The 20,312-nt window shown below is 48.0% G+C and overlaps 1 protein-coding gene across 1 annotated transcript in view; it reads right to left on the reverse strand.

Annotated features, from left to right (window-relative positions):
* LOC148686067 (maestro heat-like repeat-containing protein family member 7) overlaps positions 1-11,997 on the reverse strand; it is a 36,668-nt gene extending 24,671 nt beyond the window's left edge. The window contains exons 1-9 of the mRNA XM_088668464.1: positions 11,751-11,997; positions 9,272-9,396; positions 7,194-7,316; positions 6,852-6,925; positions 5,230-5,374; positions 3,177-3,272; positions 2,118-2,222; positions 1,634-1,769; positions 136-251 (exon numbers count right to left, since the gene is read on the reverse strand). Of these exons, the coding sequence (XP_088524590.1) occupies positions 136-251; positions 1,634-1,769; positions 2,118-2,222; positions 3,177-3,272; positions 5,230-5,374; positions 6,852-6,925; positions 7,194-7,316; positions 9,272-9,396; positions 11,751-11,997 (1,167 nt within the window). The remainder of the gene's footprint in view (positions 1-135; positions 252-1,633; positions 1,770-2,117; positions 2,223-3,176; positions 3,273-5,229; positions 5,375-6,851; positions 6,926-7,193; positions 7,317-9,271; positions 9,397-11,750) is intronic.
* Between the last annotated feature and the right edge of the window lie 8,315 nt (positions 11,998-20,312).

The raw sequence follows: 20,312 nt of genomic DNA on the forward strand, positions 1-20,312 counted from the left end.
GAAACTTAATATCCCAACCTGAAAGAAACCAAGGAGATTCATGGAGCCACAGATATTATAGTGAGCAATATCCAGACATACATTTCTCCTGGGATAATGCCCCCCCAGCTGTGTCCTCCCCCCCCTCCCAGTTACCTCTGCAACTCTGGAGGGGTTTTTGAGAAACACGGATGGATTCCAAGATTCCAAGAACTCCTTATGCTTGCGCTTGATGGCTTCTGTGTGGACGTTCTTCTCATCCAGCCTCGCAACTGACACACACCGAAAATTTAAAAAAAAAAACAAAAAAAAACACACCAGTCAGTTCCGGGGCAGCGCGGTGTAGTGGTTAGAGTGTGCCGGGCTAGGGTGCAAATCCCTGCTCCGCCATGAAGCTCACCAGGTGAGAGTCGCTGCCTCTCAACCTAGCCTACCTCGCAGGGTTGTTTTGAGGAGAAAATGGGGAGGAATAAAATCCTTATTAAGAGGTTTAAATGGAATGGCTTCGTTTGTTTGTTTGCTTGCTTTAGGTTGATCTGGTCCCCCCCCCCTTTCTATGTATTTTCATCTGTCTTTAGTTTTTTTAAAAACTTTTTGTGTTTTTTAAGGTATTCCGATTTTTTTCTTGCTTTTTAAAAATCTTTTTGTAATCCGCTTGATTTTTTTTTAAAAAAAAAGTTACGAAATGAAATCAGTAAGTAAATATATAGCAATGAAACAAACAACACATGCAAGGCTTTCCAAAGACATCTTGTATCAGGAAGATTTCATTGCTTGATGTTTTGTTGTGTTTTTGTGTAATCTGTTGGAAGCCGCCCAGAGTGGCTGCTTGCAGATGGGTGGGGAATAATAATAATAATAATAATAATAATAATAATAATAATAATAATAATAATACCATAAATGATGATGATGATGATAACAATAACAATAACAATTAATAAAAAAAAATTCCTTCAGTAGCACCTTAAAGACCAACTAAGTTTTTATTTTGGTATTTTATTTTGGTACTTAGTTGGTCTTTAAGGTGCTACTGAAGGAATTTTTTTTTTATTTTACTTCGATCCAGACCAACACGGCTACCTACCTGTAACAATAACAATTAATAATTAACAATAAATGATGGTAATAATAATAATAATAATAATAATAATAATAATAATATGGTGGTGGTGGTGGTGATAATAATATGGTGGTAGTAATATAATAATAATAATAATAATAATAATAATAATAATAATAATAATAATAATAATAATAATTTACTGCCCTTCATCTGTAGATCTCAGGGTGGTTCGCAACATAAAATTACAATATGAAAAAATAATAAAAATAAGAACAAAACCAAACCAATAATCCCCCCTTCCCACTGGGGTCTGACATCCTTCCCAGTGGTTCTGAGCTGGCCACCCTATGGCCATTGGTTCAGCCTGCCTCATGGGTGAGCTGGCCCTGGGATGATGGGATGAAAGGGGAAAGGAAGGAGGGTGTGTTGCCTACAATGACTGGCAGCCGTTCTCCAAGATTTCAGGCAGGAGATGGCAGGGACTAAACCTGGAACCTTCTGCTTGTGAGGCAGAGGCTCTGCCGCTGAGCTACGGCCCCCCTCGCACTCTGCACATGCTCAAGGGTGGCTTCGCCGCCCGTCTCTTACTTTTCTGGCCAAGCACGATCGCCAGGAGGAGGTGGACGCCCTTGGCTGCCTTGGAGCTGATGGACTTGACAGAGTCTCCGCAGCAGATCCCCAGCACCGCGACGAGGTGGCCCAGCCGGGAGAATTTGGACAGCGTCTGGCGGAGGAAAGGGGGCACAGCAGTGCTGAGCACGAGGAAGGAGCCTCAGGGAGCACCACGAGTTCAAAAAAGAGCGACCCAAATAATCAAGGGGGCAGAGAGGCTCCCTTACGAGGAAAGCTTGCAGCGTTTGGGACTTATAGCAGGCACCCCCAAACTCGACCCTCCAGCTGTTTGGGGACTACAATTCCCATCATCCCTGACCACCGGTCCTGTTAGCTAGGGATGATGGGAGTTGTAGTCCCAAAACATCTGGAGGGCCGAGTTTGGGGGTGCCTGCTTTAGAGGAAAGGCAAGTTAAGAGTTTGTTACATAGCTCAGTTGGCTATTTCACAGTCTACTCACATCCAGCTGCAATTTGCTGGCCACAAAGTTGAGCAGCGACGCACTGGTCCATATAGCCCTCTCTCGCAGGTCGGCCTCTGAGGACTGGAGCCAAGGAGCCATCAGCTGTTGGGGAGGGAAAACGAAACAGAGAGAGAAAAATCTGCAGCCATTCGCTTGTCTTCCCAAAGTGCCAGAAAGTGCAGAGCACTCTAGGGTCAGTGTCCATGAGAAATATGTAACATTTTGACTGTGTGCCCATAAAAATTCTCTAGGTAGAGAAGGCACTGCATATATAAAAGAAATAGAGGTTGAGCTGGATCTCCAACTTAGCTAGCAACCAAACCCATTGGCAATAAGATTGAATCCTGGCAGTCTGAAGTTGCTGTCCATGGAGGCGCAGGTCAATTCTGCGTCCAGGGCAGCTGTCTACCAGCTCAATCTGGTACGCAGGATGAGACCCTCCCTGCCCACAGATATTCTTGCCAGAGTGGTGCATGCTCTGGTTATCTCCCGCTTGGACTACTGCAATGCACTCTATGTGGGGCTACACCGGTCCTGAAAGACCTAAATTGGCTCCCAGTACGTTTCCGAGCACAATTCAAAGTGTTGGTGCTGACCATGAAAGCCCTCAACAGCCTCGGTCCAGTATACCTGAAAGAGCATCTCCACCCCCATCGTTCAGCCTGGACACTGAGGTCCAGCGCCGAGGGCCTTCTGGCGGTTCCCTCCCTGTGAGAAGCAAAGTTACAGGGAACCAGGCAGAGGGCCTTCTCGGTGGTGGCACCCACCCTGTGGAACGCCCTCCCAGCAGATGTCAAGGAAATAAACAACTATCTGACTTTTAGAAGACATCTGAAGGCAGCCCTGTTTAGGGAAGTTTTTAATGTTTGATGTTTTATCGTGTTTTTAAGCTGCCCAGAATAAACCTAGCCAGATGGGCGGGATATAAATAAATAAATATATTATTATTATTATTATTAATTAATTAATTAATTATTTGACCACCCTCCACCCTGTCCTCAATCCTTCCTTAAAACTCTCACCTCCCTCCCAGCCTCTGTGCTCCTTTCTTCTTACCTGCAAGATCCTCTCCAGCTCCGAAGGAACTGGGTTCTCCACCATCAGCTGCTGGAGCATCTCACTGAAGGTCTGGTATGTTCTGATGAAGAGGTTCTGGGGGAATGTTGAAGGGGGCAAATTCACCAAGGGCCCGGGAAAGGATGACCTTGGAAACAAGGAGAGCTAAGTGCCCAGATTACTGCTCAGGACCACAAGGGTCGACGCGGGTGGCACTGTGGTCTAAACCACTGAGCCTTGGGCTTGCCAATTTAACAGGGGTCAGCAAACCTTTTCAGCAGGGGGCCGGTCCACTGTCCCTCAGACCTTGTGGGGGGCCGGACTATAATCTGAAGGGGGGAAAATGAACGAATTCCTATGCCCACAAATAACCCAGAGATGCGTTTTAAATAAAAGGACACATTCTACTCATGTAAAAACATGCTGTTTCCCAGACTGTCCGCGGGCCGGATTTAGAAGGCAATTGGGCCGCATCCGGCCCCTGGGCCTTGGTTTGGGGAACCCCTGGATTAGAAGGTAGGCAGTTTGGATTCCCACAACGGGGTGAGCTTCCTTTGCTCAGCCCCAGCTCCTGCCAACCTAGCAGTTCGAAAGCACGTCAAAGTGCAAGTAGATAAATGGGTACTGCTCCAGCGGGAAGGTAAACGGCATTTCCGTGCGCTGCTCTGGTTCGCCAGAAGCGGCTTAGTCCTGCTGGCCACATGACCCGGAAGCTGTCTGCGGACAAACGCTGGCTCCCTTGGTCTATAGAGCAATGCAGGAATATTTTGCCCAATGTGCGGCTCGAACCCATGACCGATGAGATGAAGAGTTTCGTGCTCTACTGGCTGAGCTGGAAGTGTGGATTAGTTCCTTGTCAGGATCAAAGCCACAAACTTCCCACTGGAGCAGTGTGGGAACAGAGATGATATAGATACTGTAGATGGATAGATAGGTAGATAGAGATAGATAGATAGATGATAGATAGATAGATAGATAGATAGATAGATAGATAGATAGATAGATAGATAGATAGATATAGATAGATGATAGATAGATCTGTAACACTAGAAATTGTGGACATTCAATGAAGCTGAACATTGGAAGATTCAGGAAAGACAAAAGTCAACATTCCTTCATGCAGCAAACATAATGCCTGAATAGCTCAGTTGGTTACCAACACGGTGCTGAGAACGCCAAGATTGCAGGGTCGATCCCTGTAGCATTACAGGGGGTTGGACTAGAAGACCCTCGGGTCCCTTCCAACTTTACAATTCTATGATGGACTATTGGGCTGGCCAGGCTGGTGAGCTCCAGGATCTGGGGGGATTCCCATACATAAAACCCCTTCTTTATACCACGGCTGGATAAAAAGTCCACTAAACCGGGGTGGCGAAGCAATGTTGTTAGACTGCAGCTCCCATCATCCCTAGCCAGCACGTCCAATGGTCAAGGATGATGGGAGTTGGAGTCCAGCAATATCTGAAGTGCCACAGGTTAGCTGTGCCTGCCGCAAAACCATCAAATTGCATTTCTTGGTACAGATAGTCTTGATCTGATGTGCAGAGATCTTTCCTATTCTAACTAATCCAAGAGGGTTCCGGAAGCTTCTCTGTGTGAAAGAAACAAGCAGAAGGTTCAGCATGATGTTTGGGTTATTCCTTCTGAGAAGCTGAGTACAGCGGGCTTAAATTGGTTCTGTTATCTCTTTCTGTCAGGGTCATGCCGACTATAAAATTAAGGCCAGATGGAGCCTGGGTTTCATTTTCTCTATCTCTTTCTATCTCTCTTTCTTTCTGGTGTGGTGTTCCGTACACAGTACGGTATGCTTAGTGTTAAGGTTTTTTCTTATTGTAAGTTAGTCTGCACTTCTATGGTTTTATGATAGTTAAACTATGTGACTCGCTGACATAGGCGACAGTTATAGCCACCCCAAGGGGATTGGACCCATTCATGGAGGAGAGCGTGGGTACCACACTTGTGCTTGCAAGATTCCCATTGAAGCATCTGTTTGGCCACTGAGACAACAGGATGCTGGACTAAGTTCTAAGCCAGAGAGGAAGACAAAAACTACCTTTGTGTACTGGGCATTGGCAGTATCGGCCATTCCTTCCTCTTGCCCCGCCTTCAGAGGTGAAAGGGCAAAGACGCTCTTGAAAAATGTGCGGAGCAATATTCCCTTCTTGTAGGACCCCATCGTTTTTGTGACGTTCGCCTTGCTGGTGGAAGAAACGGAAATCAGAGAATGGCATTTTGCGAGCAGGGGATGATGCAAGATGGAGTCTGAAAATTCTGGCGGGCGTATAGCTGGGGAATGGCTTGCTCATGTTACTTTAAGATTTCAGCTCAGCCTTTCAACCTGTGATGTCATGGTTTGACCCTTTTGTTCTTCTTTAAATTTGTAATTTTAGGACAATAATACAGAAAGGCTCCCAGTGCGTTTCCGAGCACAATTCAAAGTGTTGGTGCTGATCTTGAAAGCCCTCAACAAGCCTCGGCCCAGTATACCTGAAGGAGTATCTCCAACCCCATTGTTCTGGTCCAGCTCCGAGGGCCTTCTGGCGGTTCCCTCCCTGTGAGTAGTGAGGTTGTAGGGAACCAGGCAGAGGGCCTTCTCGGTGGTGGCGCCCACCCTGTGGAACACCCTCTCATCAGATGTCAAGGAAATAAACAACTATCTGACTTTTAGAAGACATCTGAAGGCAGCCCTGTTTGGGGAAGTTTTTAATGTATGATGTTTTATTGTGTTTTAGTGTTCTGTTGGGAGCTGTCCAGTGTGGCTGGGAAACCCCGCCAGATAGGCGGGGTATAAATAATAAATAATTATTATTATAGAAACAATAAAGGATTACAACTGATTAGTTAGTTGGCATACATAGTTGCAGGACAAGAGAACAAGGGAAGCGTTCATGGCATCCTTTTTTCCTAGAAAAAGGAACTACAGAGTCCTGAGCAACAGGGTAATACAGAAGGACATTAAAAGATCTCCTCTACCATTAAAAGCCCATGATAACAAGACGGGCAGCGCTTGGTGCCCAAAGGATGGTAGAGATGTTACCAAGCAAACTTCTCAGCGGAGAGTTTTCCGTCATTTGGGTGCCACCACAGAGAAGGCCCTCTTCTCCAGCAGCTTCCTGCTAGACCTCAGAAGGCAGGGAAATTAGAAGACAGGTCTCTGAAGAACATATTTACTGAGGGATAGGTTCGAGTGGAAGAATTTAGATACTGTGCTGGGCCTAGACCAGGCATCCCCAAACTGCGGCCCTCCAGATGTTTTGGCCTACAACTCCCATGATCCCTAGCTAACAGGACCAGTGGTCGGGGAAGATGGGAATTGTAGTCCAAAACATCTGGAGGGCCGAAGTTTGGGGATGCCTGGCCTAGACCATTTTGGGCAGCCTTCATCAATGTGGAGCCTACAAATGTTTTGGACTACAATTCCCATAATCCCCTGGCCATTGGCTATGATTGCTGGGGCTGATAGGAGTTGGAGGTCCAATGATATCAGCTGGGGCCATGTTGGAGGTGCCATGTTATCTCCTCCTAATCTATGAGGCGCCACTTCATTTGGAACCCTTGACCACAAGCGTAAAACAGATTCCTTTTGCACAGCGGAAAGCTTAAACGCAGTTGCGTTGCCACAGTGGGTCAGGAGTTAGAAGTCAACCAGGAAGTGAGCTAAGGAATTGAATCTACCTCAAGTCAATAACGGTGGCCATAGCATGAAGACAGACAACGCTGGATTCTGGAAAATCTCTCTTAATCATCTCCTGTAAACGAGAAGTGGGGTGGGGGTGGGGGAATCACCCCAAGTGAGATATCCTCAGTGAGTGAGTGAGGTAGAAATCCTGCAAAGCTCATCAACAGTGAGGTCAGAGTGTGGCCTGACCACAAGATTGGTAAAAGGGGGAAACCTTATCTCCAGTTCAGGTACAAGGAAGGGCTCTGCATGTACGGGAAAGAAGGAAGGGTTGAGGAAGTATTTTCAAGAGCGGGATCAGATTGAAAGCAGGCAAACAAGCAAATAGAGAAACTCACTGTTAAGACTCCCACAACATCGGACGTAAAGTTATCCATAAAAAAATCAGTCATGTTGCTCCAGTTGATTGTCTTGCTGAGGATGGATAGGAACCTGAAAAAACTTTTCTTCATGACATCTTCCTAAAGGAAATTGGGTGTGGGTGTGTGAGAGAGAAGTATTCATTATTATTATTGATTTATTGCAGATATATCCCGCCTTTTCTCTCTCCAGGGAGCTTGAGGTGGAGCACATGGTTGTCCCTCTGTCTGCTCATTTAAGCCCCACAACAACCTTGTGAAGGAGGCCAACCTGAAAGAGGCAGTGATAGGCCCAGAGGTCAACTCCCCAGTGAGCTTCATGGCCCAGTGGGGATTCGAACCCTGGTTTCCCATGTCCTCGTCCGACACTAACCACTACACCACACTGCCTCTCGTTGTCCTGTACCCATGGAGGAGAATGTAGACAGTGTATAAAGATATCTGGGGGATCCTTTGGATCCAGAATGGGGGTCGGAAGGGGAGCCCCCTGGAGGCCGGATTGGATGCTTAGGCTTTCAGTTGATAACCCTACGTCAGGGGTCAGCAAACTTTTTCAGCAGGGGGCCGATCGACTGTCCCTCAGACCTTGTGAGGGGCCAGACTATATTTTGAAAAATAACAATGAACAAATTTCTACGCCCCACAAATAACCCAGAGATGCATTTTAAATAAAAGGCAACATTCTCATGGGCGTACCCAGGATCAAAACTAGGGGGGGGGCAAGGGGAGGGGCCAAGGCACGGAAGGGGAGGGGCCACAAAGTGGGCGGGAACAGCGAACTCGCGCTCCGCCGGGCTGTGCCCCTCCCTGGAAGCAGGGCTGGTGGGCGGAGGCGGAGCCCAGCCCAGCGGAGCGCGAGTTCGGCGTTCCCGCCCACCGCGCCGCGGTCCCTGGTTCCCCGCCGCGCTTGGCCTTGCCTGAGGGCGCGCCGGGGAGCTGGAGGGAGGGTGCGGCGCGGCGCGGCGGGAATGGCGAACTCGCGCTCCGCCGGGCTGTGCTCCGCCTCTGCCCACCAGCCCTGCTTCTAGAGTAGGGCAGCTGCCCTAACTTGCCCCGTGGTGGGTACGCCCTTGAACATTCTACTCATGTAAAAATACGCTGATTCCCGGACCATCCACGGGTCGGATTTAGAAGGCGATTGGGCTGGATCCGGCCCCTGGGCCTTAGTTTGTCTACCCATGCCCTACATTGTGGTTTCCAGGGAAGGAGGGAGGGAGGGAGGGAGGGAGGGAGGGAGGGAGGGAGGGAGAGAGAGAGAGAGAGAGAGAGAGAGAGAGAGAGAGAGAGAGAGAGAGAGAGAGAGAGAGAGAGAAGGAGCGTCTCCACTCCCTTCATCCAGACCACACACTGAGATCCAGCACCGAGAGCCTTCTGGCGGTTCCCTGCCTGCAAGAAGTGAGGTTACAGGGAACCAGGCAGAGGGCCTTCTCAGTGGTGGCACCCGCCCTGTGGAACACCCTCCCGTCAGATATCAAGGAAATAAACAACGACCTGACTTTTAGAAGACATCTGAAGGCAGCCCTGTTTAGGGAAGTTTTTAATGTTTGATGTTTTGTCGCCTTTTTATTACTGTTATTGGTGTTCTGTTGGGAGCCGCCCAGAGTGGCTGGGGAAACCCAGCTAGATGGGCGGGGTATAAATAATAAGATTTTGTTATTCTATGGTTGTTATTTATATCTCACCTTTTCCCCAGTCCAGGACTCAAGGCAGCTTACACAAATTAAAAGAACAGAGGTAAAATATACACAGCTAAGGACATATAAAAGGTAATGGTTAAAAAGTAAAAAGGGACCCCGAGAGTCATCTAGTCCAACCCCCTGCAATGCTGGAATCACAGCTAAAGCATCCATTGACAGGTGGCCATCCAAACTCTGCTTAAAAACAATCCAAGGAAGGAGAGCCCACCACGTCCTGCAGGAATCCGTTCTACCCCCTCTAGCAGAATCCCTCTTTGTTGCCCTGCCTCCTGCCTCCCATAAACACCTTGGAGCCTGGGCAGGCTCGTATGGCACAGGACGGTCCATTAGGTAGTCTGGTCCTAAGTTGTGCCCCCCTACCTCTTTTTTACTATTGAAGTAATCTATGGTACTCCTCCAGGAGTTCAGCAGAAGCTCAGGTTCCTGAGCAGAACCAGGGTTCTCGCTTTCTTCCCAGATGGTCGCCATGGCAGAGAGATCAGGGACTAAAAGCGCCAGGGGAGAAGAGAGAAAAGAGAAACCAGTTACTCTCCTAATGGGGATTCAGGGTGTCCTGCATGGAGAATGTTATTGTTGTTTAGTCGTTTAGTCGTGTCCGACTCTTTGTGACCCCATGGAAAGGGGTGAAATCAGCCTGTGTTGCAAAGCTAAGCATCTTGTTCATTGCCCCGCCCACTTTTGCCTCTGGCCCCACCCACTTTTGCCTCTGGCCCCACCCACCAATGGCAAGTGGCCCCCAGAAGGGAGGGCTGCCCTCAGTCTGCAAAAGATCCCCCAGCCTTGACCTGCAGGATCCATGAAAGCTTTCCTCAACTTCTGTGCGTGCATGTCATATACCCTGTTTCCCCTTTTTTAAAATACGTAGTCATAAAGTAAGCCATGGCAGGGTTTTTAAGCATTTGATAAATATAAAGACATACCCCGAAAATAAGCCATACTTCCGCGCCGCGGAAACCAACCCCCACAGGCACCTCCACTCACAGAGTCACTCCATGCGGCCGGCACTGCAGGAGCGCGATCAGCTGTGAAGCAGCGCTCCAAGAGCTCCGCTTAACAGCTGATCGCGCTCCCACCTTGCTGGCTGCATCCCCGCGCTCCGCCTTCTCGTCCACCGCCGTCCCTGCCGCTTCCGTGCTTGCCACCACCGCTGGGCTCACTGCTTCTTCCTTGCCTGGCCCGGCCAAGGAGCTTGGAGCGCCCTGCAGCGGTGGGCAGAGCGCCTGAGCCAGCGGCCTCCATCTGGCCCGGCCAAGGACGCCTGCTGCCCCGCCACCTGAAACTGGTGGCTGCTGCAGCGCTGAACACTCAAGAGAGCCCAGCAGCGCCCTGAGCCATAAAAACCATACCGGTAATAAAAAAATAAGACATCCCACTGAAAGTAAGCCACTCTGTGTTTTTGTGAGGAAAAAAAGTTATAAGACGGTGTCTTAAAAAAAGGGGGAACACAGTAGAATTTAGAACTTGGGGTGCTGTCTGATGCCAGTCTATCAGACAAGGAGGAGGTCTGACCAGTGCCAGATTTATGTACAGTGGTACATAATCACGGAGTTAAAGCACAGAGTCTAGGGCTTGCTGATCAGAAGGTCGGCGGTTCGAATCCCTGCAACGGGGTGAGCTCCCGTTGCTCAGACCCAGCTCCTGCCCACCTAGCAGTTCGAAAGCACGTCAAAGAGCAAGTAGATAAATAGGTACCACTACAGCGGGAAGGTAAACGGCGTTTCCGTGGGCTGCTTTGGTTTGCCAGAAGCGGCTTCGTCATGCTGGCCACATGACCCGGAAGCTGTCTGCGGACAAACGCCGGCTCCCTCGGCCTATAGAGCGAGATGAGCACCACAACCCCAGAGTCGGACACGACTGGACCTGATGGTCAGGGGCCCCTTCACCTTTACCTTTACCTCGGTTTAAGTACACAATTGGTTCTGGAAGTCTGTACTTAACCTGAAGCCTACTTAACCTGAAGCAAACATTCCCATTGAAAGTAATGGAAAGTGGATTAATCCGTTCCAGACAGGTCCACGGAGTACTTAAACTGAAAGTACTCAAACTGAAGCATACTTAAACTGAGGTATGACTGTATAAGCTAAACAAGCTGTAGCTTAGGGCCCCACTCTCTTGGAGGCCCCAAAAAAATTTAAAGGAAAAAACACTGGATGTACATTTCCAAAATATAAGATAAAAAACAAATTGCTTTGATAAAATACATATTTTTGTTATGTGCAAATGGCTTTAGATACCTATTAGGTCTATAAATTACCATATAGCATATATTCAACACAAAAACAGTGACAATTTGTTGCTGACAGCTGGACATATAAGGGCCCCATTACCTTCAGTAGCTTGGGGACGCATCAAACCTAAATCCGGCCCCGGATCTCATCTGCACTGAGCTGGTTTCTGCAGCTCAGACCACATGGCTCTTGCAAGCCACACTTCAGTTCCTATACCAATAATTTGGGAACGCTCACCCCTGTAACTAAGCCAGGTTTTACTGCCTGTGCAACTTTTCTGACGGATGTGTGAAAAAGCACATGAACCTGCCCTTTGAAGAGTTTGTAAGGAAACCCATTTTAAACTTACCAAAATTGTGGTCTTTTCCTGTGCTTTGGGGCAGCAGGGACTGTTTGGTTACTCACAAAGGCATATTTTAAAGGCCTAGCAGCCGGTATTGCTGCATATTTCACTTTGCTGCATATTTTAAATCTCTGCTGGGATTCCCTCACCAAAGAGCACCAGCCCCAAACCTGGAACTTGGCATCTAGGAATTATGCTTTCATATGTATTTATTTTTCCTCCCATCAACAATTCCAACGCAATCTGAGCTGCCGAGACCTTGCTTTACCTGAAGTCATGGTTTTTCGTCGCCTCGTCTTTTCCTTCTTCCCCTTCCGGTAGATTTTCTTGAGGCATCGAAGCAGCGGCCCGCTTTCATCCGTGATAGACTCGGTTGTGTCATCCTGGATGTCCCCTTGGCTCAGGTCTGTCCCGCTCTGGCTACCCAAAAAAATGTCAGAATCTTCCCACCCCAGGGGGGAAGATCCTCGGAAGATGTCGTCTTCATAGTCTCCCAGGTAGCTGCTCAAATCCATTCTGCAACTGGGACAGGAAAAAGGGACGCCGCAGGTCGCGTTTACAGAAACAAAAGATAAGGTAAAGGTAAAGGACCCCTGGACGGTAAAGTCCAGTCAAAGGCGACTATGGAGTTGCGGCGCTCGTCTCGCTTTCAGGCCGAGGGAGCCGGCATTTGTTCACAGACAGTTTTCCGGGTCATGTGGCCAGCAGGACAAAACCACTTCTGGCGCAACGGGACACTGTGACGGAAACCAGAGCGCACGGAGACGCCATTTACCTTCCTGCCACAGCAGTACCTATTTATCTACTTGCTCTGGCATGCTTTCGAACTGCTAGCTGGGACAGAGCAACGGGAGCTCACCCCGTCGCGGGGATTTGAACCGCTGACCTTCCGATCGGCAAGTCCAAGAGGCTCAGTGGTTTAGACCGCAGCGCCATCAAGGCAGCTGGGCTGTCCTGTTGGAGCTTTTCATTTGGGGCCCCTCCTTATTAGGGTTGACAAAGTGCATATGGAACTCACCCCCACTGGAGGCAGTCATTGCTTTAAAAGAGGACTGGAGAAATTCATGAAGGATAAGCTACCAATGGCTGCTAGGCACAATAGTTATGATCTACCTCTACAGCTGGAAGCTGAATCCCAGCTGCTGGAAATCACAGGAGGGGAGAGAATTGCTTTTGTACTCAGATCCCGCTTGCGGGTTCCTCAAAAAGAGACCAATGAGAGGACAGGATGGACTAAATGCGCCACTGGCCTGATCCAGCAGACTCTTCTAATGTTCTTATGGCATTCAGAGACCCCATTATTATAGCTTAAGCAAACATATATGGACAGGAGCTTCTCAAATATTTTAAAAAGCCCACAGTCCTAGTTATGAATGCAAAGGATGAAGGAGAAAACGCGTTTCGTTTGCATTTTAATATGACCCAGCCCAATTTGCTCTTCCTGAAACTATACACCAGGCATCCCCAAACCGCAGCCCTCCAGATGTTTTGGCCTACAACTCCCATGATCCCTAGCTAACAGGACCAGTGGTCAGGGATGATGGGAATTGTAATCCAAAACATCTAGAAGAAGATGTTTGGATTTGATATCCCGCTTTATCACTACCCGAAGGAGTCTCAAAGCGGCTAACAATCTCCTTTTCCCCTCCTCCCCCACAACAAACACTCTGTGAGGTGAGTGAGGCTGGGAGACTTCAAAGAAGTGTGACTAGCCCAAGGTCACCCAGCAGCTGCATGTAGAGGACCGGAGACGCGAACCCGGTTCCCCAGATTACGAGTCTACCGCTCTTAACCACTACACCACACTGGCTCCCCAGTGGGGGGCCGAAGTTTGGGGATGCCTGCTATACACCAACCGAAACCTGTTGAAATCCTCATTTTTCCTAATCTATTCTTGCGATGCCGTTCTCCAAACAAAATTTGGGCACAGTGATGTGTATATTAGGTGAGAGTGTGCCAAAAAACTCACGAAAACATACAAAACCCAGCCAGATGGGCGGGGTATAAATATTATTATTATTATTATTATTATTATTATTATTACAAAATGGATTGTATTTCTTACAAAAAGGTGCCTTTTTGGCAAAATCACGAACAAAAATGTGTGTATTATGAGAAATTCCTATGAAATTGACAGATTCCTCCATCTGCAATGTGGATGCTGCTGGCGAGCTGCTGCTGCTGCTGGTGGGAATCAAGAGGGTAAAATAATGATTCCATCATTATTTAGAATCATAGAATCATAGAGTTGGAATCATAGAATCCTAGAGTTGGAAGGAACCCCCAAGGGCCCTCTAGTCCAACCTCCTTGTAATGCAGGAATCTCAGCTCAAGCATCCATAACAGATGGCCATCCAACCTCTGCTTGGGAACTCCAAGGAAGGAGTGTCCACCACCTCCCGAGGGAGACTGTTCCACTGCTGAGTGGCTCTTAATTTATCTGTGTTGTAGATGCACTGTGTGACTTCACATTTCCTAACGAACTGAGATGATGCAAGAAGCTAACGAACTGAGATGATGCAAGAAGCTCCGGGGGGGGGGGAAGGACCAAAGATCTGTATGTACGGAGCAGCACTTACTGTCCGGCTGAGAGCAGATTTGATCTTCGGTTCACTCTAGGCGAGCAGCTCAAGAGGCAAAACTCAGCCTTACATCACAACGAGGGCAACTAGTGCTGGGGAGGGGGGGGGGAGATTCACTGGGTGGGAGGGTTTACACTGCAGCTGGATGGGGTCACCCGGGAAACCGCAGGGCAGAGTTGCCATGAAAACACACAGGTAATAAAGGGTGGACCAAGGTGTGTGCTGACCCGGTGATGTGGTCCCTGGGCTCATGAAGCTTTTCTCAATGTTGAGCTCAGGTGAGTTTATAAAATCAGGGATGGCGTGGAGAAAGTGGATGGCGAGAAGGTTTTCCTCCCTCTTTCATAATGCTGCAACTCATGGTCGGAAGATTTCAGGACAGATAAAAGAAAGTACTTGTTAAACCATGGGTAGGCAAACTAAGGCCCGGGGGCCGGATCCGGCCCAATCGCCTTCTAAATCCGGCCCGCGGACGGTCCAGGAATTAGCGTGTTTTTATAATAATAATAATAATAATAATAATAATAATAATATAATTTATTATTTATACCCCACATGTCATATACTCTGAGTGGCTTCCAACCGAATATTAAAACAGTACAGCATTAAACAGCATTAAACATTAAAAACTTCCCTAAACAGGGCCGCCTTCAGTAGTCTTCTAAAAGTAAAATAGTTACTTATTGCCTTGACATCTGCTGGGAGGGCGTTCCACAGGACGGGGGCCACTACCGAGAAGGCCCTCTGTCTAGTTCCCTGTAACCTCACTTCTCGCAATGAGGGAACCGCCAGAAGGCCCTCGGTGCTGGATCTCAGTGTCCGGGCAGAACGATGGGGGTGGAGACGCTCCTTCAGGTATACAGATCTTACATGAGTAGAATGTGCCCTTTTATTTAAAAAGCATCTCTGGGTTATTTGTGGGGCCTGCCTGGTGTTTTTACATGAGTAGAATGTGTGCTTTTATTTAAAATGCATCTCTGGGTTATTTATGGGACATAGGAATTCGTTCACCACCACCCCCCGCCAAATATATATATATAGTCCGGCTCCCCACAAGGTCTGAGGGACAGTGGACTGGCCCCCTGCTGAAAAAGCTTGCTGTGTTAAACTATGGAACTCTCCGCCACAGGAAGCAGGGATGGCCACTAACCTGGATGGCTTTGGAAGAGGGTTAGACAAATTCACAGAGGAGAAGCCTGAGTTTCTGAGCTCTGCTCTGCCTCCTGAGCAATGCTTCTGAACACCAGATGCTGGAAGCCTCAGGAGAGGAGAGCTGCCCTTGTGGTGGGATTCTGCTTTTGGGTTTCCCAGAGACATCTGGTTGGCCACTGTGAGAAGAGGATGCTTGTCTAGATGGGCCATTGGCCGGATCCATCAGGGCTCGCCTTATGTTCTTATACTGAGTAGTTTAAAAGTCTGACCCTGCTCTCAAAGATGGATTATGCATTGAAAGGCTAACAGACCTGACATTTCCGATCCATGTTTTTGTTATTGAATTCTACTCAGTATTGATCCAGAGCAGATTCCAACGTATAGTTAGCAGAGAAGCATTCCCCCCAAAATAGACCAGAGGCAATTGTATTTCATCTACCAGAGCTTCACTGCTACTGAAGGCAGATGAGCATAATGGTCACAAATCCAAAACGTTCAGGATTGGCACTGTCCATAAGAAATCCAGTTGCAACAGACTTGACTTAAACTTACAATAATTTATAATAACACTAAGCATACTGTGTACGGAACACCACACCAGAAAGAAAGAGAGATAGAAAGAGAAAATGAAACTCAGGCTCCTTCTGGCCTTACTTTTATAGTCGGCAGGACCTTGACAGAAAGAGATAACAGAACCAGTTTAAGCTCGCTGTACTCAGCTTCTCGGAAGGAATAACCCAAACATCATGCTGAACCTTCTGCTTGTTTCATTCACACAGAGAAGCTTCCAGAACCCTCTTGGATTAGTTAGAATAGGAAAGATATCTGCACATCAGATCAATACTATCTGTACCAAGAAATGCAATTTGATGGTTTTGTGGCAGGCAGAGCTAACTTGTGGCACTTCAGATATTGCTAGACTCCAACTCCCATAATCCTTGACCATTGGACGTGCTGGCCAGCGATGATGGGAGCTGCAGTCTAACAACATTGCTTAGCCACCCCGGTTTAGTGGACTTTTTATCCAGCCGTGATATAAAGAAGGGGTTTTATGTACAGTGGTACCTTGGTTTGCAACCATTTCGAATTACAACCATTTTGGATTACAACCACGTCAAACCCTGAAGTGTGTGTCCCTTTTTTTTGGATTACAACCCATTTTTTTGAATTACAGCCATATTATTATTTTTTGAGGCCCCTTGGGTTACAACCTGTTTTGGTTTACAACTGGACCCCCGGAACGGATTATGGTTGTAAACCAAAGTACCACTGTATGGGAATTCCCCCCAGATCCTGGAGCTCACCAGCCTAGCCAGCCCAATATTCCATCATAGAATCATAGAATTGTGGAGTTGGGAGGGACCCAAGGGTCATTAGTCCAGCCCCCTGCAATGCAGGAATCTCAGCTCAAGCATCCATGACAAATGGTCATCCAACCTCTGCTTAAAAACTTCCTGTGAAGTAAAGTCCACAACCTCCTGAGAGAGTCCATTCTAGCGTTGAACTGCTCTTACTGTCAGAAAGTTCTTCCTGATGTTCAGTCTCCTTTCTTGGAACTTGAAGCCATGGGTTCGAGTCCTACCCTCTAGAGCAGGAGAAAACAAGCGTGCTCCATCTTCCGTGGGACAGCCTGTCAAATGTTTGAAGATGGCCATCCTATCTCTTCTCAGACTCTTCATTTCCAGGCTAAATAAACCCGATTCCCTCAACCGGTCCTTGTAAGGCTGTGTTTCCAGAGGTGTGGAGCACATGTTGTTGTTGTTTAGTCGTTTAGTCATGTCCGACTCTTCGTGACCCCATGGACCATAGCACGCCAGGCACTCCTGTCTTGCACTGCCTCCCGCAGTTTGGCCAAACTCATGTTCGTAGCTTCGAGAACACTGTCCAAACATCTCGTCCTCTGTCGTCCCCTTCTCCTAGTGCCCTCAATCTTTCCCAACATCAGGGTCTTTTCCAGGGAGTCTTCTCTTCTCATGAGGTGGCCAAAATATTGGAGCCTCAGCTTCACGATCTGTCCTTCCAGTGAGCACTCAGGGCTGATTTCCTTCAGAATGGATAGGTTTGATCTTCTTGCAGTCCATGGGACTCTCAAGAGTCTCCTCCAGCACCATAATTCAAAAGCATCAATTCTTCGGCGATCAGCCTTCTTTATGGTCCAGCTCTCACTTCCATACATCACTACTGGGAAAACCATAGCTTTAACTATACGGACCTTTGGTGGCAAGGTGATGTCTCTGCTTTTTAAGATGCTGTCTAGGTTTGTCATTGCTTTTCTCCCAAGAAGCAGGCGTCTTTTAATTTCGTGACTGCTGTCACCATCTGCAGTGATCAAGGAGCCCAAGAAAGTAAAATCTCTCACTGCCTCCATTTCTTCCCCTTCTATTTGCCAGGAGGTGATGGGACCAGTGGCCATGATATTATATAACTGCAAATACTAGGGCAATAATTTTTACACACATTTTACTTATCAAGGAAAATTTAATTGATATTTGTTTAACCAAAATATCTCTGGAGTTCCTGAGTCGTTACAACTTTATAGCACTTTGGAATTTGAAAGCTGAAAAATTCGACATATTGCTGGGCTACAAGCCAGCAGGCACAATGGAGGGCAACATCTAGGTATGTTCACATTACCAGAGGACGAAGGCTGTCACTAAGAGTCTCTTGCTTTGTGCATACCTGCCAAGTTGCTGTCAGAGAAATAAGGGACCGGGCGGAAGTAGCAGACCGAAAGTAGCGCTGCCGCCATTTTGGAACTGGGCGGAGCATGCTCAGAAGTGACTTTTGATGCTGCTTTGCCCAGTTCCAAAATGGCCGCCGCGCCAGAATAAACCAGGAAAAAACAAAAAAATCCGTTTTTTCAGCTAGGAACAGTTGGAAAAACAGGGATTTCCCGGGGAATACGGGAGACTTGGCAGCTATGCTTTGTGTCCCAAGTCATTTGCTGTATGATAACAGCAAAATCTAATGGCAATTGCCTGTTTGGACCTCCAGGAAGAACACCCCACAAAGAAACACACCTGCTCATTCTGGGGGAGCGCTACCCCATCTAAAACCAGTCAGCAATTCCCGAATCCTGGAACCACCAGCCCAGAGAGCCCCGATCTTGGCAGGGTTTAGCCTCAGTTGATGAATCTGCATCCAACCCATTATCACCTCCAGCCTCCGGTCCAGCCATTGCACGATTGGCACCTGATTCAGGTGCAATGGAGAGGCAGAGCTGGGCATCATCCGTGTACCAATGACAGAGCATGATGCAAATATGCAGTAAAGTAAAAAGTAAAAAGAAAATCTGTTCCATTCAGGTTGAAAGTATGGACCCAGTAAGGTATACTGTGGCTGGAAGCAACTTTTGGTAACCAAACATGGGACCTAGGGGAGGAAACATGTCTTCAGGAGAAGGGTGATGACTCTGTTGCATTGATGATAATAAAGCGGTGGGACAGAGAGCCAGCAAAACCTTTGCAAATTCTGCTAGGGCCGCATCTGACTTTGCATTCAATGAAACAGGGGAGAGATTTTTACCATTGTGATCAAGGAACAGTAAAGTCAACCTGAATGGTGTGGGCCAGGGGATGACATCACCGGCAGCCAATCAGAGGGATGCTGCAGAATTCCAAAGCATCTCCCCACCATCTCCATAGCAAGGCTTTTGCTACAGAACGGGCTTCCCCAACCCGGTGCCCGCTGGAGGTTAGGGACTATGACTCCGCGGCAGAGCTGCCTGCCTGGTGTTGATCTCGTGGGCATCCAACAAAGCGGAAGGCTGGAAGATTCAGAGCAGATAAAAAGAAGGACTCCTTCACATTGCACATAGTTAAACTGTGCAACTCTCTCCCTCGGGGCAAATCCAGTTCAAATTCTCAAACCTTTATTGGCATATATACAAGATTCCAAGAGGGTTCAGCTCAATAAAATCACTCATCAAAAACCTGCATCTAATACTTAAGTTGTATATTAATATTCCATGAGTTTGACCAAACTGCGGGAGGCAGTGCAAGACAGGAGTGCCTGGCGTGCTGTGGTCCATGGGGTCACAAAGGGTCGGACACGACTAAACGACTAAACAACAACAACATATTAATATTCATGAATCCTCGTTGCATGTTGCTAGAACCTGGCTGCTATCTTCATCTTAGGGACGTGGGTGGCTCCACGGTCTAAAGTTAAACCACAGAGCCTAGGGCTTGCCGATCAGAAGGTCGGCAGTTCATAGAATCAGAGTTGGAAGAGACCACAAGGGCCATCCAGTCCAACCCCCTGCCAAGCAGGAAACACCATCCCCGTGACGGGGTGAGCTCCTGTTGCTTGGTCCCTGCTCCTGCCCTTCTAGCAGTTCAAAAGCACATCAAAGTGCAAGTAGATAAATAGGTACCACTCTGGCGGGAAGGTAAATGGCATTTCCGTGCACTGCTCTGGTTCACCAGAAGTGGCTTAGCCATGCTGGCCACATGACCTGGAAGTTGTACGCCGGCTCCCTTGGCCTATAGAGCGAGATGAGCGCGCAACCCCAGAGTCGTCTGCAACTGGACCTAACGGTCAGCGGTACCTTTACATTTACCTTTTATATCCATCTTATCCCCCTCCCTGAGGGGGCTGCCTTACATTCGTCTGAATGCCACACCCTACCTACTAACAACCAACTAATTAATAAACTTAGAACGAATTGTCCAATACCGGGAGCAGTGCAAAGCTACATACATGATTGATTCTATTTGCCTCTGTCCACAGGGACAGAATCTCTCTGTGTGTGGTGTTTTCTGGAGTCTTGCCTACAGTATGGCTGAAGGTAGCCCATTCAGTCTGTGCAGCATGCATGCCCTGCGTTGATTCGGGTTGGTCAAATGGGAGAGAGGGGTCGCCGTTGGCCGTCCACCTCACCCCACAGACACTATTCCTGATTTGGCTACTAGGCCACTAGCCTAGATGGCTTTAAAGAAGGGGAGACAAGTTCGTGGAGGAGCCGGCTCGGTAGCTACTCTCCAGGGTGCTAATGCTGGGCTCAAATCCTGCTTGCTTTCTTCCCGTTGAGGCATCTTGGTCGGCCCCTGTGAGAACAGGATGCTGGACTAGATGGGCCATTGGCCTGATCCAGC

Source organism: Zootoca vivipara, chromosome 4, assembly GCF_965207765.1.
Source record: "Zootoca vivipara chromosome 4, rZooViv2.hap1.1, whole genome shotgun sequence".
Taxonomy (NCBI): Eukaryota; Metazoa; Chordata; class Lepidosauria; order Squamata; family Lacertidae; genus Zootoca; species Zootoca vivipara.